The sequence below is a fragment of the Babylonia areolata genome, chromosome 25, assembly GCF_041734735.1.
Source record: "Babylonia areolata isolate BAREFJ2019XMU chromosome 25, ASM4173473v1, whole genome shotgun sequence".
Lineage (NCBI taxonomy): Eukaryota > Metazoa > Mollusca > Gastropoda > Neogastropoda > Buccinidae > Babylonia > Babylonia areolata.
The window spans coordinates 18,555,052-18,570,926 of NC_134900.1; the positions used below are offsets into that span (position 1 = coordinate 18,555,052).

At 44.3% G+C, this 15,875-nt stretch overlaps 1 protein-coding gene across 1 annotated transcript; it reads left to right on the forward strand.

Moving 5' to 3' along the window:
* Positions 1 to 3,914: 3,914 nt before the first annotated feature.
* Positions 3,915 to 14,249, forward strand: LOC143299554 (uncharacterized). Its single transcript, XM_076612838.1, has 2 exons — positions 3,915 to 4,567; positions 12,508 to 14,249. Exons 1-2 carry the CDS (start codon positions 4,339 to 4,341, stop codon positions 14,247 to 14,249), a joined length of 1,971 nt encoding a protein of 656 aa, XP_076468953.1. The 5' UTR covers positions 3,915 to 4,338.
* Positions 14,250 to 15,875: the final 1,626 nt, after the last annotated feature.

Consider the following 15,875-nt stretch of genomic DNA (forward strand, 5'->3'; position numbering starts at 1 on the left):
TGAAGGAGACATTTGCACTTTGCATGAACTGCACATGTGCGTTGGAAGAGATTTATTCTGGTGTTAATTTCTGGTTGATGCAAAAATCTTGAACTCGCTTTGATAGATCAAAGCATGCGTTAACATATATTCCAACAATGGGTTGCAATTTTCTGGCATTCATGCTAAAGATACAGAGCTAAGAGAGGTTTGAACTGGATTGGATATTTCAGTCAGCTACTACAGTAGTGTACATGCCTTCAGTCACAGAGAAGACATCATTGAAATTCATGTCTGATCTGTCAAACACAGTTTGTCAAAAAATGGACTTGTCTGGAATGATTTTTGAGCCTAGAGATGTGTTTGATGATTTCGTTTTTGATATTCAAGTTGTGATGTGTAGAGGGAAAGTAACTCTCACTATATTATAATCGTAAAATAATGAAATGCCAATTGATGTGGGCATCCTAACATAGAAGTGCTGTATTTTGAGCTGGCAGTTTTTGGCTCGACATACACTTGTTTCTGATAGTGAACTCTGGTGTTTTCCATTTTGTTGTTTAAAAGGAATCATACATGAACAATGAAGACTGCTGAAAATAAGCATGGCAAATAGGAAGCACAAGCCAAAATACTGCCCAGCACTGGGGAGGTTAATTAACGTACTTCACCCAATGCCTGAGCTTTGCAAAGGCAACCGTGAATCTATTTTTTTGCTGTACTTGGTCATTTTATCTAGATTAATCATACTCATTGATCAGTCTGTCAATGAAGTGTAAACTAGTAAAAGGACACAAATTCCAATTAACTTCCTTAATTACTGAGTTTGAATCAGACCCCAACTGGAGTCTGCATCAGTGGGTCACAGCATAATATCTAAAAACTGTTTAATCAAATGATAGTTTTCTCAGTTTATCTCAGTTTGACTTTGAGCACCTCTCAAATTCTGTTTATTATCATGGCGAGTATTGAACTGTTCCCAGATGTATACAGAGTTTTTTATCCTGATGATGATGATGATATGTATAGTAATTGTCATAAACATTGGTATTAGTCTCTCCCTCTTTACAAGTACTTAGGTATGTATTTCTCTGCACATTTAAGTTTTACTTTTGTCATGTAAAACCTCACAAGTAGAGCTAAAAATGTGTAATGTGTTATGAATAAATGATCGTCGTTAAAAAACATCCCATAAATTGTTTTTAAAATTTTTTATAAGCAAATACACCCCTGAATGCAGTGCAGATCAGAGTTATGTGGTCTTGACATTGCCACTGTACACTTTGAGAAAGTAATTTTATATGCTTTGAAATTAAAAAAATTCTCTGCAGTCTCGCTACAAATGTATGATCTTGACGATAGTCTTATTCGTTCATGGGCTGTGACTCATAAACATATTTGAGTCATAAACACAGTTGTGCTTTGAATGTATGACTGTCTTTACCCCCACCATGTAGGCAGTCATACTCTGTTTTTGGGGGAAGTGGGGAGTGGGGGTGATCTTGACTGTAGTGAGACTGATAGATATCCAGTATTGTTACTGTCAACATTGAATTTATTCATTACTGGCTGAAGTTCACACAAATCAGTGAAAACAGATTACCTTATAAATATTGCATAGAAAATGTTGTTCCCAATGAGAAGAGGCCACCTCAGAATCATGGTTTGAGTGTGTGTGCCAGCAATCTGGACATCAGTTTGTGACAAGCTCTTCTAGGCATCGGTCGCTTACATAACAGCTCGCGTCACTTGGTTGAAGTGAGTTTTTGTTCGTGTAAATGATTTCAGTTCAAACCTCTTTATGGGATACCTGGTCTAGGATACAGTACAAAGTCTCTTGCAGTTCATTATTTCTGAGCATGGATGTGTCTGTTACCTGTGTTGTTTCCTGATACATACATAGATACATACTTCTGCAACAGACATTTTGTGATTGCTCTGGCATTACTGATATCAGATTGGCGCCCTTGCTCCGCATGGCTGACTATAAGCTTTCGCACGTCAAGCCCCCTACCAAAGAGTGTTTGTGTATCATGGATTTTTACATTCCGAAATAGCTCTGCCATTACTGTTACCAGATTGGTGCCCTCGCTCTGTGAGGATGGTTATGAGCTTTTTCAACATGTCGATCCCAACCAAGGCGGTTTGTGCATCATGGATTATGAACACAGACATTCACTGATAGCGCTGCCATTGCGCCATACCAGACTGGCAGAAGCTGTTTAGGCTGGCCCCCACTCAGTGAGGATGGATTTTCCTGCTTTGCAAATGTTATAAGAATTAGAAAACAGGGGTAGGATAATCTGGTTGTTAGAATTAAGCTATGTGAAAAACAGTTTGGTGAGTATGGATCAGTCAGGGTGCAGATGTAGTCATGATTTTATTTATGTGTTTAATGAAAAACTGATCAATTGCAGGTATACGACTAATCAATAGTACACAACATGAAAACACTCAACAGTTGTAACCCGGTGTTCTGTTTTCGGTGTCTGTGGTAACCTTTGACATTGCCATTTTCTGACAGTGCCATTTTCTGTGGAAATACTTTGTCTGCCAATACCAAATTTGGTTTATACATAGTACAAATAAAACTCTTCACAGTCATGGCAGTAATAGGTTGTATGTCATATATCTGGATCATTAACGGTTCATTTCATTGAGGCACCTTCCGGATTCTGAAAACACTACATTACCCCTTCCCAGTTTCCGGAACATTGGCTATGTCTGGTAAGAAGACACCATGACATTGTTTTTCTTGTTCGCAATTAAAAGACAAGAAATACAAATTCTGGACAGAACACATACAGTGACACCAATTACACTACTGACATGTTTACTCCATATGAATATTCAAAAGTTGGCACTGAATTAACTAGAATGAACATAAAAGAAAAATTGAATTGACCATTTCACTGACTTTCGGTCAACCTTGTCCAGACTGACTGTGAAGATCTTGACTAAAGTTGTTGCGGTGTGTCTAGCACGATGGCAACATCTCCTTTACCGCTGAATTAAAATAATTTCTTACATAATCATTGACGTGTTTACTGCATATGAATGTTTTAAAGTAGATACTGAATTAATTAGAATGATCATAAAAGAGAAATTGAATGGACAGTGTCGTAGTTTCTCAGTGCGTAACTACTCCCGAAGCTTGTCGAACACAGATCTCTGCAGATCAAGAGAAAATGGCCACATGTTGCAATGTGTTTGAGGTGATGGGAACGTCTCCTTTACCTCTGACTTGAGAGAAATTCATAAATGCCCGAGATGTATGAAAATAACATGATTTATCACTTCGATTACATTTTCACATTTAACAGTAAAAGAAAATGCTCAAATGATAATTTTTGAACGTCATTTGAAAGCCGCATTAGCACTGTGTATAAAACCACATACTCTCACCCCAAACATGCATGGTTCGAATATATATTTTTTTTATGCCCCCTTTTTTTTTTTAACATAAAGCTTTATATCATAACAAATACAGAACACGTTTTAACAAAATAATTATAAAAGTTTTTTTTAGATTATTTATTTAAAAAAAAAATCTTTAAGTGTATATCACAAGTGAGTCTTGAAGGCCTTGGCTCTTGTATTGCTTTGATGCAGTCTTGATTTTGAAGTTTTGTGTGAAAAGATGACAGTTTTCCCACTTAATGATATTTTGTATTAAACATTAATTTCGCTTGAAATCAAAAATGTTCTTTGCAATTCTGATAATCAGGCATTGACCAGCTTTGGGTATCAGAAGTGGACAGAAGCACTGGTTGATACAAGTTTGGTGTTCACTGGAGCAATTTACTGCATTTAACTAATGTAATTTAGTTATGCATTTAACTGATATGATTTCGCTATTTACTGATGTAATTTACTGCATTTAACTAATGTAATTTAACTCTTTATAGTGAATATGCCACATTTACCTGATATGATTTAGCTATTCACTGATGTAATTTACTGCTCTGACCAAATGCTACATTTACCTGATATGATTTAGCTATTCACTGATGTAATTTACTGCATTTACCAAATATATTTTAGCTGGTATGATTAAACTGATAAAGTTGTTATGTCACTGCATTTGAATAACTTTTTTGTTGTTGGTTTCCTTCTTTTAGACCTGAGTGGTACAGAGAAGAAGAGAGGACTGAGAAAGTTTCAGAGGTTGCTGTTTCCACCTCATCCAAGTCTGAAGCCAGCAGAAAGGCTGTGTTACCTTGGTATTCCTCAGAGTCAATAGCTTTGGATGACATAGAGCTGGATTGTGTGGAAAATAAAACAAATGATGGCAAGGAAGTTAAAGCAAATGATGATACAGGATTCAAAACAGATGGCAAATTCAAAACTAATGATGGCATGGAATTCAAAAGAGGTGATGGCACAGAAGTAAAACTAAATGACTCTGCTTCAAGTCCAGTGGCAGATATAGGCATTGTTGATACAGGCCGTGGATCAGAAACTGCTTCGTCTTGTCACACTGAAGAAAGAAAAGATGAAGGAGCTGTGATGATGACAGATGCAATGAAGATGATTGTAGAAATCACAGAGGAAGACGACAATGACAAATCCAGTGCAAAGTGTCTCGGTAAGTGTTTGGGTGTGTGCCATATTGGTTTGTTTTTCTGGTTTACTTGGGTACTTGACAATGACTTCTACTAACCTGAGACAAGATTTCTTGGTATATGCATATGAATGTTAATGGTGCTCTATTTCATTGCATGTGCATGTGCTTATTGATAGTGTTTAATTAGTTCTGAATGAAGGTCAGACTTCCTGGCATCAGTTGGTGGCAAGTTTTCAAATGAAGAAATTGGATCAATATCTAGTATTGATCCAGGGTAATCATTCACTACCTTGTATTTCCAAGTTGTGGATCTGAATTGGTGTGAAACCTGATGGTTATTTATGTTAAGTGTTGTGAGGAATAAAATAGGTCATTTATTACCATTACAGCATGCTGTTGTCAGATTTCTTGGTGATCATGATCATACGATATTGGTATCAAACTGTGATGAGCAGTTCAGTTGTTTCTTCACAAGATCTGGTTGAACATTTCCCACAGAGTTTTAAATCATTTCAGAGTTTTGTTTCCTCTTCAACTGATGCCCATGAAGATTTTTAGAAAAAATATAGGTAAACAAAAAAAACAGGCAAGAAAAACAAAAACAACAAGAAAGGCAAGGCCTTGAAGACTCACTTGTGATACACTTAAAAAAAAAATCCAAGCTTTTTATGTATTGAGTATAATGCATTTACTGTTATATTTATATTTTTTATATTCTCTAAACTTGGCACTTTGATCTGATATTCGACCCAACAAAAGATCTGTCATTATTATCATTTTTTGTTCAAACAGGAACTTCTTTTGCTAAGCATGGAAGTTTTATTTATTGCAAACGTTTTGGTGTAGACAGTAAAACAAGGGAAATTACTCTGCTGGGGGAACTTAGTTTGCTTTAAACTGATCTTTCTCATCTTAAACATTACATTTTGAAATTATACTCAATACATAAAAAGCTTGGATTTTTAAAAAAAAGTGCATCACAAGTGAGCCTTTAAGGCCTTGCCTCTCTTGTTTCAAAATGTAATGTTTAAGATGAGAAAGATCAGTTTAAAGCAAATTAACTCCACTAGCATTACAGAGTAATTTCCCTTTTTTACTATCTGCACCAAAATGTTTGCAAAATAAATAAAACTTCCATGCTTAGCAAAAGAAGTTCCTGTTTGAACAAAAAATGATAATAATGACTGCTCTAGCTGTTGGGTCAGAATATCAGATCAAAGTGCCAAGTTTAGAGAATACAAAAAATATAAATATAACAGTAAATGCAGTTTGCATATAATTAGGCTTCATTCTTTATTTTTTTGTGCCCATCCCAGAGGGGCAATATTGTTTTAATTACACATACTTAACCGTGACCCAACTAGTGCAGACTCCGGCAGGGGTCTGACATTCCTGTCCTGTGCAAACTACTATCCGCCTATGCGGAGAAAAAGAGAGCAACTACGGCCGATAACCTCCCGAAAGTGGGTAACCTCCCCTTTGTCCCGCTAGCTAGCGCCCTCTTTTTCCGGCAGCCATCTCGACACCTGTTCCTGTGCTCCGCATACGGCTAAGTTTTTTTGTATTTCTTTCTGTCTGTCGACTCCTTGACGTCCTTGTTGTTTATCTAATTATGCCTTCCAACAGGTCGCATGATTATGTAGCTCGATTGGGCGATCGGGCTAAGATTAAGGCACGATCGCAATCAATTCGCGAAAACCCTGGGCCCTCTACTTTGGGCCCGGTAAACAACAACACCGGCCTGCAGCCCCCACTTCCTCCTCTACCTCCGGTCGACTCCAGGCCCCCACTGCCTCCGACGTCTCCTCCGCCGACTTCTAGGGGTTTGTTACCCCATACTCAGGTCAGTGGTGCCATTGACAATATTCTTTTTCATCCGCGAACGGACTCGACGCGATCCGCGTTTTCTCGGTCCTGCCAGTCGGCAGTGCCCGAGTCGATCTCCTCTATCTCTTTGCCAAATCCCACTATATCAACAATGGAATGTGCCCCAATCCCTTTGGGAGATCAACACACACTGGCTATGGATCCGCACACTAGACAGGGCCCTATGTGCGATGCGTCCGTGGCGGCGGCCGTGACATCGGCTCACGCGCCCCCCACGCGGCATGCCTCTTCCGTCTCGGGTCCTATAGCGACCGAGGCGCTTAGGGATGCCCTCCCCAGGGGCAGGGAGGAAGGTGGACCATTAGGGGACACGCTCGCCCATACGCGTGCGTCCTCCCCCTTGTCGCGAGCAGCTGATCCAAGGGAGGCAACTCCTGCTTCGGTGCCCTTTCCGGTCACCGCCGCAGTTACTTCCCTTGCCCCGACACCACCCTTCGCCTTCAGTGCAGGTGCGTGCTCGGCCCCCACCAGCTCTACGGCGATGACACCATCTGTCATACAGCCGGTTGCTCCTGTTCCCCACTCACTAAAGGCGGATCAGCAGTATGCTCAAACAAATAACCAGCAACTCATTGCCAGCTTGCTGCATCAACTATGCGCCACTCTGCTTCCGGGTGCCACACCATCTACCACTGCTCACTCTTCTGCTGCAGCAACTCTGCTCCCACCCTCCACCTCCACCTCCCAGCAGCCCGGTCACGTGCCCAGCTCTCGGCCTGACCCGTCGCCCCATGCCATTGGAGAGACATTCTCTGAAGGGGACACTGGGGACACTGATACAGAGGAACCACCTGGGGAAGATCATCAGCTGGTTTCCTTTCAAGAAGCACTTGCCCTCCTTGCTTCCTACTCTCCAGATAGGGTACAGACCATTCACGCACCAGACTCGCCTATAACATGTGGTGCTATGGAGATTATGGGCATACAGAGATCCTCCCATGCCCCACAATATGCTCTTACTCAATCGACCATGGTAGTCGAGGCACTGCAGAACACATTGGCACGCATCAGGGGCCAACCCATCACGGATGTCCCCTCTGACTCACTTCCAAACTTCCCAGCGGCAATGGGCCGGGGGAAATTCCTGAAAACTCTGCCCCGTTCCACTCCAAAACCTCCACTGTTAGCTCCGGGCCCTATCCCTCAAAAACCACTTCCGCTTTCCCATGAGGACCTCCTTCTCCTCCCCCAAAACTTGCGTGACAGTCGCAGAGTTACAGTACATGACAAATTCCTCATGGACCTGGAGGAAACACTCAGGTCTTCTTTAGAATCGACCTCTGCCATGGAAAGCTTCCTTGCCGGCCTTGCTGCGGCCCTCATGGAAGCCCCCTCTGATCAACCAGCAGGCCTTGACGTTTCGGTTTTCTCACCGTTCGTCCAGCAGATCAGCCAGCTTCTCGTGCGGTCTGCAGGCATACAAGCACAGGCCTACATGAATATAATTTTGGCCAGGAGGGATGCTGTGCTTGACCAGTCCACATGCGTGCGCTCTCCACCAGAATACGCTTCCCTCAGAGCACTTACCCCCACCGATGGTTCCCTCTTTGGTCAGGGATTTCCCACGACGGCCATAAAACGGCACGCAGACTTGCATAGGGACCTTGCTCTTGGCGCTGGCCCTATCCGCACTTCGGCGCAATCGCGGCACGCTCCGCGACAGCAGCCATATTCCTTCAGGCGAAGCAATGTGGCCGCCTTCAGGCCACGTTCACATCAGCCATCTCTCTCTAACACCAGGAGCCAACCCAGGGGGCAGCCCAGGGCTGCCAGGCGTCGGCAGTACGCAGCTCGGCCTCCACACAGGCCGACAGCCAACTCCAGACCGGCCCACCCCCAATGACTCACCCCCGCCCTTCACCCCCCACTCGCGCACCAGCAGCCAGCAGGCAGCCTTTCCAGGCACATGCCAGCGTGGCTGTCCCTCCCAGCATGCGAGTGGGTCCTCCGGGTGATAGGGTCGGGGTTTCGCCTACCTTGGCTCTCCTCCAAAGCACTTCTCACCCTCTCTCCTCCTCCCTTCCCCCCCCCACAAGGCGACTCGGCCCACTCAGCCCTGCGGGACGAAATCAGTTCTCTCCTCCACAAGGAAGCCATAGAAGAAGCCCCTCCTCTGTCACCAGGCTTCTTCGGCCGCATCTTCGTCGTCCCCAAAGCCTCCAGTGGATGGCGGCCAGTCCTAGACCTTTCCCTTCTAAACGAGTACCTCCAGTACAAGCCATTCCGCATAGAAACACCAGCGTCAATCAGGGACTGCATCAGGCAAGGCGACTGGGCAGTCTCCATAGACCTTGCAGACGCATACTTCCATATCCTGATCCACCCCAGGGACCGCAAATGGCTACGCTTCTCATGGGACGGGAAGTCCTTCCAATTCAGAGCACTCCCGTTTGGCCTTGCGCCAGCCCCCTGGGTCTTCACCAGGGTGGTCAGGGAACTATGCCTAGCTCTCAGGAGCAAGGGCATACGCCTAAGGGTCTATCTAGACGACTGGTTGATCCTTGCCGAGAGCAGGGCCCTCTGCCAGCACCACCTGAACCTCGTCAGGAACCAGTGCCAGTCGCTGGGCTTTCTGATGAATGCAGAAAAATCGGAACTGGAGCCCTCTCAGCATGGCGATTCAGATCAATGACCATACGTCCGGCCACGCCCCGCCTCCACAGGCTACACAGTCTCCTGTCGCGGCTATCACAGGCAACCTCGGCGTCTGCCAGGGAACTTGCCTCTCTGCTAGGCTTCATGGAGTCCCTCGCTGCACTAGTTCCACTAGGGAGACTACACAAACGCCCATTTCAGCGCCACTTCCAGGACAGGTGGTCCCAGTCTTCACAGGCATGGGACACCCGTATACCTCTGGGCACATGGTTCTCACAGTCGACCCAACGCTGGATGGACATGCAATGGCTCAAGGCCGGGGTTCCAATCTCGAACCCAGCACCGGATGCAGAATTGTACACAGATGCCTCCAAGATGGGCTGGGGTGCCCACATGGACATCCACACAGCCTCGGGGACTTGGAACCCACAACAGCAGTCGTGGCACATCAACAGACTGGAGCTGGAGGCGGTCTTCCTTGCCCTCCAGCACTTCCTCCCCCACGTGTCGCACAGGTCCATCATGCTATGCACGGACAACACGACGGTAGCATGTTATCTGAACAAACAGGGGGGAGCTCACTCACATCAACTGTCCCTGCGTGCAGAGACAGTCCTCCTCTGGTGCCAGGAGCACAGCATCCACCTGACAGCACGACATGTCCCAGGCAAGCTCAACATTCTTGCAAATTGCCTCAGCAGATCCCACACCGTGCTCCAAATGGAGTGGACCCTGTCACACTCAACCCTTCAGCCGATCTGGGACCATTGGCACAAACCACAGGTGGACCTCTTCGCCACAAGGTTCAACTTCCGCATCCCAACATACGTCTCCCCAGTCCCAGACCCGCAGGCCTGGGCCGTGGACGCCCTATCGATCAGCTGGTCCAACCTTTCGGGGTACGCCTTCCCCCCACTTCCTATCATGGGAAAAGTCCTCAGAAAGGCAAGGCTGGAGAGTGCCACCGTGATTCTCATCGCACCACACTGGCCAGCACAGCCGTGGTTCCCCGATCTTCTCCACCTCACTCACGTTCCCCCTCTCCGCCTTCACATCGGCAGACGCTCCCTGGTCCAGCCCCGCTCAGGCATTCCCCACGGAAACCCAGAGGTTCTCAACCTTCACGCCTGGCTACTGTGCGGGAATCTCTGTCAGCACTAGGTGCCTCCAATGACACAGCTGACCTTGTGTGCAGTTCACATCGCAAAGGCACTCAAGGTGTTTACTCTGCGCACTGGAACCGCTGGCTCTCCTGGTGCTCAAACGACTCAGTCAATCCCACACAACCGTCCAATATGGATCTCGCCAACTTTCTTGCCTTCCTCTCCTCCTCCAAAGGCCTCTCTGCCTCTGCAGTACGGGTCCATCGCGCTGCAATCAGCTCCACTCTTCGGCAACTGGGCGGGCCCTCTTTCTCAGATGACCCCCTGCTCAGAGCACTGGTTCGAGGGGCTTCCCTCAATCACGCACGTACATCCCTTCGGACCCCTTCTTGGGACCTTTTTCTGGTCCTACAATACCTCCGCAAGGCCCCCTTCGAACCCCTTGCTATAGCTCCTTTCAAGCTACTCTCCATGAAGACACTCTTTCTTGTCTCGCTCGCCTCAGGCAGGCGCTGTAGTGAGGTTCATGCCCTCAGAGGCATCACACAAGATATAGCCTTTGAGCCGGACGGATCTATCTCACTTAGATTCCTCCCTGATTTTCTCGCCAAAAATCAAAATCCAAGCACACCCTCTCCTATTCTTTTCATCAAACCGCTCTCCTCTATTCTGGCCCATGACGACGAGGACAGATTCCTCTGCCCAGTCAGGGCCCTGCGCATATACCTTAAAAGGTCGCGTCCCTTCCGATCGTCCAAACGACGCCTCTTCATTAGCTGGAATCTCGACCATCCGCGTGACATTAGCAAGACGTCTCTGTCTCGATGGATTGTCAATGCGATTAAAGGCGCGTATGCAGACGTAGGATTGAGACTTGATGCCTCCTCAGCCAGAGCACATGAAGTCAGAGCATGGTCCTCTTCTCTTGCCTTAGCGCACTCAACACGGCTGCAAGACATCATGGATGCGGCCTACTGGAAAAACCCTGCCACATTCATCGACTTCTACCTGAGGGATGTCGCACGCCTGCGGGATGATGGCTCAAGAGGCATCGCTTTGGTGGTAGTTGCACAACAGGCCATCGCAGCACACAGACAGTAGAACAGGCGAGCCCTCCACCTTGTCGCGCTATTCTGCACTAGTTGGGTCACGGTTAAGTATGTGTAATTAAAAGGAAATTTTCTATCTAAAATTACGTTTAAATAACATACTTACCGTGACCCAAATTTAAGACCCTCCCGTCCTCCCCGCTTCCTGTTCTCCCTGCTCACTGCGCTGGTGATGGCATATTGCCGTCAAAAGAGGGCGCTAGCTAGCGGGACAAAGGGGAGGTTACCCACTTTCGGGAGGTTATCGGCCGTAGTTGCTCTCTTTTTCTCCGCATAGGCGGATAGTAGTTTGCACAGGACAGGAATGTCAGACCCCTGCCGGAGTCTGCACTAGTTGGGTCACGGTAAGTATGTTATTTAAATGTAATTTTAGATAGAAAATTTCCTTTTAAACAAAATGACTGGAAAGAACTGAATTTTTCCTATTTTTATGCCAAATTTGGTGTCGACTGACAAAGTAGTTGCAGAGAAAATGTCAGTGTTAAAGTTTACCACGGACACACAGACACACACACACAGACAACCGAACACCGGGTTAAAACATAGACTCACTTTGTTTACACAAGTGAGTCAAAAATGGGTGGCGCTTTCAGTGTAGCAACGCGCTTTCCCTAGGGAGAGCAGCCCAGATTTCACACAGAGAAATCTGTTGTGATAACAACAACAACAAAATGAGTATAAAAAAAAAAAAATTAAAAAAGTGAGATTTTTAGGCATGACTTCTCTTGCAACAGGCACATTTTGTCAGATGAGTTCCAACACTTACTTCCCTTTGATAGTGTCAGAAGCATTGTTCTGCAATGAAGGGACTGTCAACTTTTTCTTCCATCATTTTATGCTTCTTAATTTATTCAAGTAATTACTAAAATCAAAAGTATTTAAAAGTATTGTTAAAAAAAAAAATGTTGATTGTGGATTTCTAATGCTTATTTCCCTATGAGTGTCAGAAGCCTCATTCAGCAGTGAAGGAACATCATACTTTGTTTTTCTCGATCATTTTATACTTATTCAAGTAATTAATAAAATCATAACTAAGTTAAAGTTCTTGTCGATTGTGGAGTTACAATGCATAATTCCCTTTGAGAATCACAGAAACAGTCAGCAGTGTAGCCTTTATCCTCTGTCATTTCATGGTTTTAAGTGATATAAGTAAAATTAAAATCAGAAGTACTTTTAAGTCGTCAGTAGTGATTCTTTTTCTGTTATTGTACCCCTTTCCATCCTTATTTTCCTCTTTCATGTCCATTTGCTTTCTGTTCATTTGCAGCTAATGAAGAAATGATGGCAGCAGTCAGCACCCTGAAAGCCTTAATGGATAAAGCAAAAGACGTACGGGGCAAGGTATCTCAGAACACCAAACGCCTTAGAGACAAGGGTGCTGAAGATGCATCAGACCTGCAGCTTCCTCCCAGCTCAAAAGCTGTGATCAAAGCAAAGAAATCTGGTGCCAAAAATAGACACAGCAGTGAGGAAAGTGAAAATGGAGATGTTGACACAAGTCCAAATACAAGAGAGGACAATGGTAGTAATGACAAATCAAAATTTGAACCACAGTTGACAGAAAAAACTGTCACAGATATTAGCAAAACTAATACTTGTAGTGAAAGGAAAACTAACCCATTCAGGCCTTCTACAGAAATTTCATCACAGCCATCTGTAGAAATGGAGACAGAGTATAGTAGTTACAATTTAGGAGACATCAGGACAGTTGCTGTTAGTAACAGCTTGGAAGATGAGAATGACTCATACAGGCCTGCAGATACTTCTTTGTCTGGTTCATCCACAGACTCTGCAGAGGAAATGGCACCCCTGGATACTTCATTGCCCTTCTCCGTCTCTCCAGAATCAGAGAGTGTCCCAGTATCAGAGATGTCTCCACCATCGGCAAGCCAGGCAGATTCTTGTCCAAGTTCTCAAGATACAAGTTCATTACCTGTCCCTTCACCACAGCCTTCTGCCTCATCTTCATGTATTCCGGATTCTTCAGTCGAGAGCAAGCGAGAATGTGCATCAACAGTGAACGAGCCAGAGGTGTGTGTATCTACACACACAAGCATATCTGACAATCCATCCACACCAGTCACTGCTGTTGGCTCTTCAGACATGCCAGAGACCACAACTTCACCTCACAGCAAGCTGGAGACACCATTGAACCTGCCTGTAGCTTCAGACAGTGGAGTTCTGACAGAGAAGTCAGCATGTGCGGTACAAGTGTGTTCATCCTCCCCAGAAAAAGAGGTTACATCTACCAGCCTTGGTGACGAAGAAAGGGACAGTATGTCCAAGGAAGATGTGCAGACAAGGTATGGCGTGGTGCAACCTATGGACACAGACTGTGCACATACAGGTGATGGTGCTGATGGCCAAATTTCTCAGGAAACTGATAAATACTTCAGTGCCACAAGCAGCAGTGAAAAGGTTAGTAGGGTGTCAGGTGGTTCTCCTTCCCTTTTGCAATCCAGTGTTCCTGCCTCCCATGTGGAATCCACTGTTCCTGGATTCCACATCAATGATTCTGCTTCCATTTTGCAATCCAGCGTTTCTACTTCCCTGGTGGAATGCAGTGATTCTGCTTCGCTTGTAGAATCCAGTGTTTCTACTTCACTGGTGGAATCCAGTGTTACTGCCTCCCATGTGGAATCCAGTGTTTCTACTTCCCATGTGGAATCCAGTGTTACTGCTTCCCATGTGGAATCCAGTGTTGCTGCCTCCCATGTGGAATCCAGTGTTACTGCTTCCCATGTGGAATCCAGTGTTTCTGCTTCACTGGTGGAATCCAGTGTTACTGCCTCCCATGTGGAATCCAGTGTTACTGCTTCCCATGTGGAATCCAGTGTTGCTGCCTCCCATGTGGAATCCAGTGTTACTGCTTCCCATGTGGAATCCAGTGTTTCTGCTTCCCATGTGGAATCCAGTGTTACTGCTTCCCATGTGGAATCTGGTGATTCTACATCCATTCCAGAATCCTGCAATTCTGCTTCCATTCCAGAACCCATGGAAGAGAATTGACCTTGGCCCACACAAATGAAGAGCTGCATGAATTTTGAAAACTAACTTTTGTGGGATCTTTTGATCCATGAATATTGATGTCAATAGGATCTCAGGGTGATTCAATATTATGCTTTCCTTGTCGTTGCTTCACACTTCTGAAGTTTGTGATCATCTTTGCACAAGAAAATATACAGTTACAGAAGTGCTTCCATTATTTGCATGATATATATCTTCATACTTATTCAAAATATGCAATTTAGAATCTTTATGTGTAAGCTGGTGCTCAGTTTTTCTCATCAAAATCTATATAGCACATCATTTTTGGGATTTATAGAAAACGGTCCCTTTTTGTGTGTATTTAGTGTTCTTTTTCTTTCTTATGGTTTAAATCTTGCGCTTGTGTGTGTGTATACCCATATGCCACCATCCTCCAACCCATCCATATTTGTATAGAGTGTACACCTTTTTTCCCTTCGTCAGTTTAAAAAAAAAAAGAAAAGGAAAGAAAAAAAGGCCACTGTGCAGAACTGGTTTGGTACTTTGACTTTTGATCCAGTGATAAGGTTCGAGGCCCAGTTTCAGCATTGTGGTAGGAGCTTTGAAAATGCACTTAACTCTGATTTTCCTCACTCCATCCAGGTGTCAATTGATATATGACTTTGGCTGGGGAAGGTTTAAGCTCTGGAAATGGGCCCCGCCTTCCAATGCTGAGCCCTGAACACACTGGATTACTGGATATGAATTCACTTTCCCAATAGTTGAAAAAGGCTATGGTCCCTTCAACCAGTTGTATATGTCTTCTAACCACTGCTCAGTGGTATATGATCAAGAATGTTAACAATTTAGTGGTCTAAAATTCACTTGACAAGTTTTTAAATTGACTACATGTATATTTTCTGAAAGTTGGTACTCAAGAAAAGCATATGTGTATACTTACTTATTTGTCCACTCAGTTGTAGACTGGCAAAAGAAATTCACCAGAATTGTTCAAATGGCCTCCAGGTGTTATCTTTTAAGAGTTCAGTTCCTCTCCCCCCCAGTCCCCCCTTTCTTAATTTCTTTATTTTAATATCATCTGTGTATTGGACTGATTCACCTGGGCTTGACCATGCTGTTCACTTTTTTTTTTTTTTTTTAAACCTCCCTTTACCCCATACATATGGTTCTTACTTACAGGGCAGTATCTTTCTTCATTTAATATTTTTCACAGGCAGATTTGTAGTGTCTTGATTATTGAAAGTGTCAAATGCTGCAGAGAAAATAAAAATGGTCCTCAGGTGATGTCTTTGAAGGTTTACCCCCTCCAAGTAGCCTTTTTTCCCCTTTTCCTCCTCAATCATGGAAGAGTTGGTTTTTATTCTTTTGTTTGTTTGTTTGTTTAACCTGGATGTGTATTTCCTCTATATGTTCATTTATTGGGTGTGAAGTAGTGTACTCGTGAATAGAGAGAGCGAGCAGATAGAATATCATCTAATCTTTGTAATGGTTATTTCTCTGAATACTTCCATTTTGTAAAGTGCTAAATCTTTTTCAACTATTACTATTGCACCTTATTTGTATTAATTTTTATAACTTTTTTTTGTCATTTGGATTTTATCCACAAGTTCAGTACTTTCAAGTAAATTGCATACATTTTATATAAGA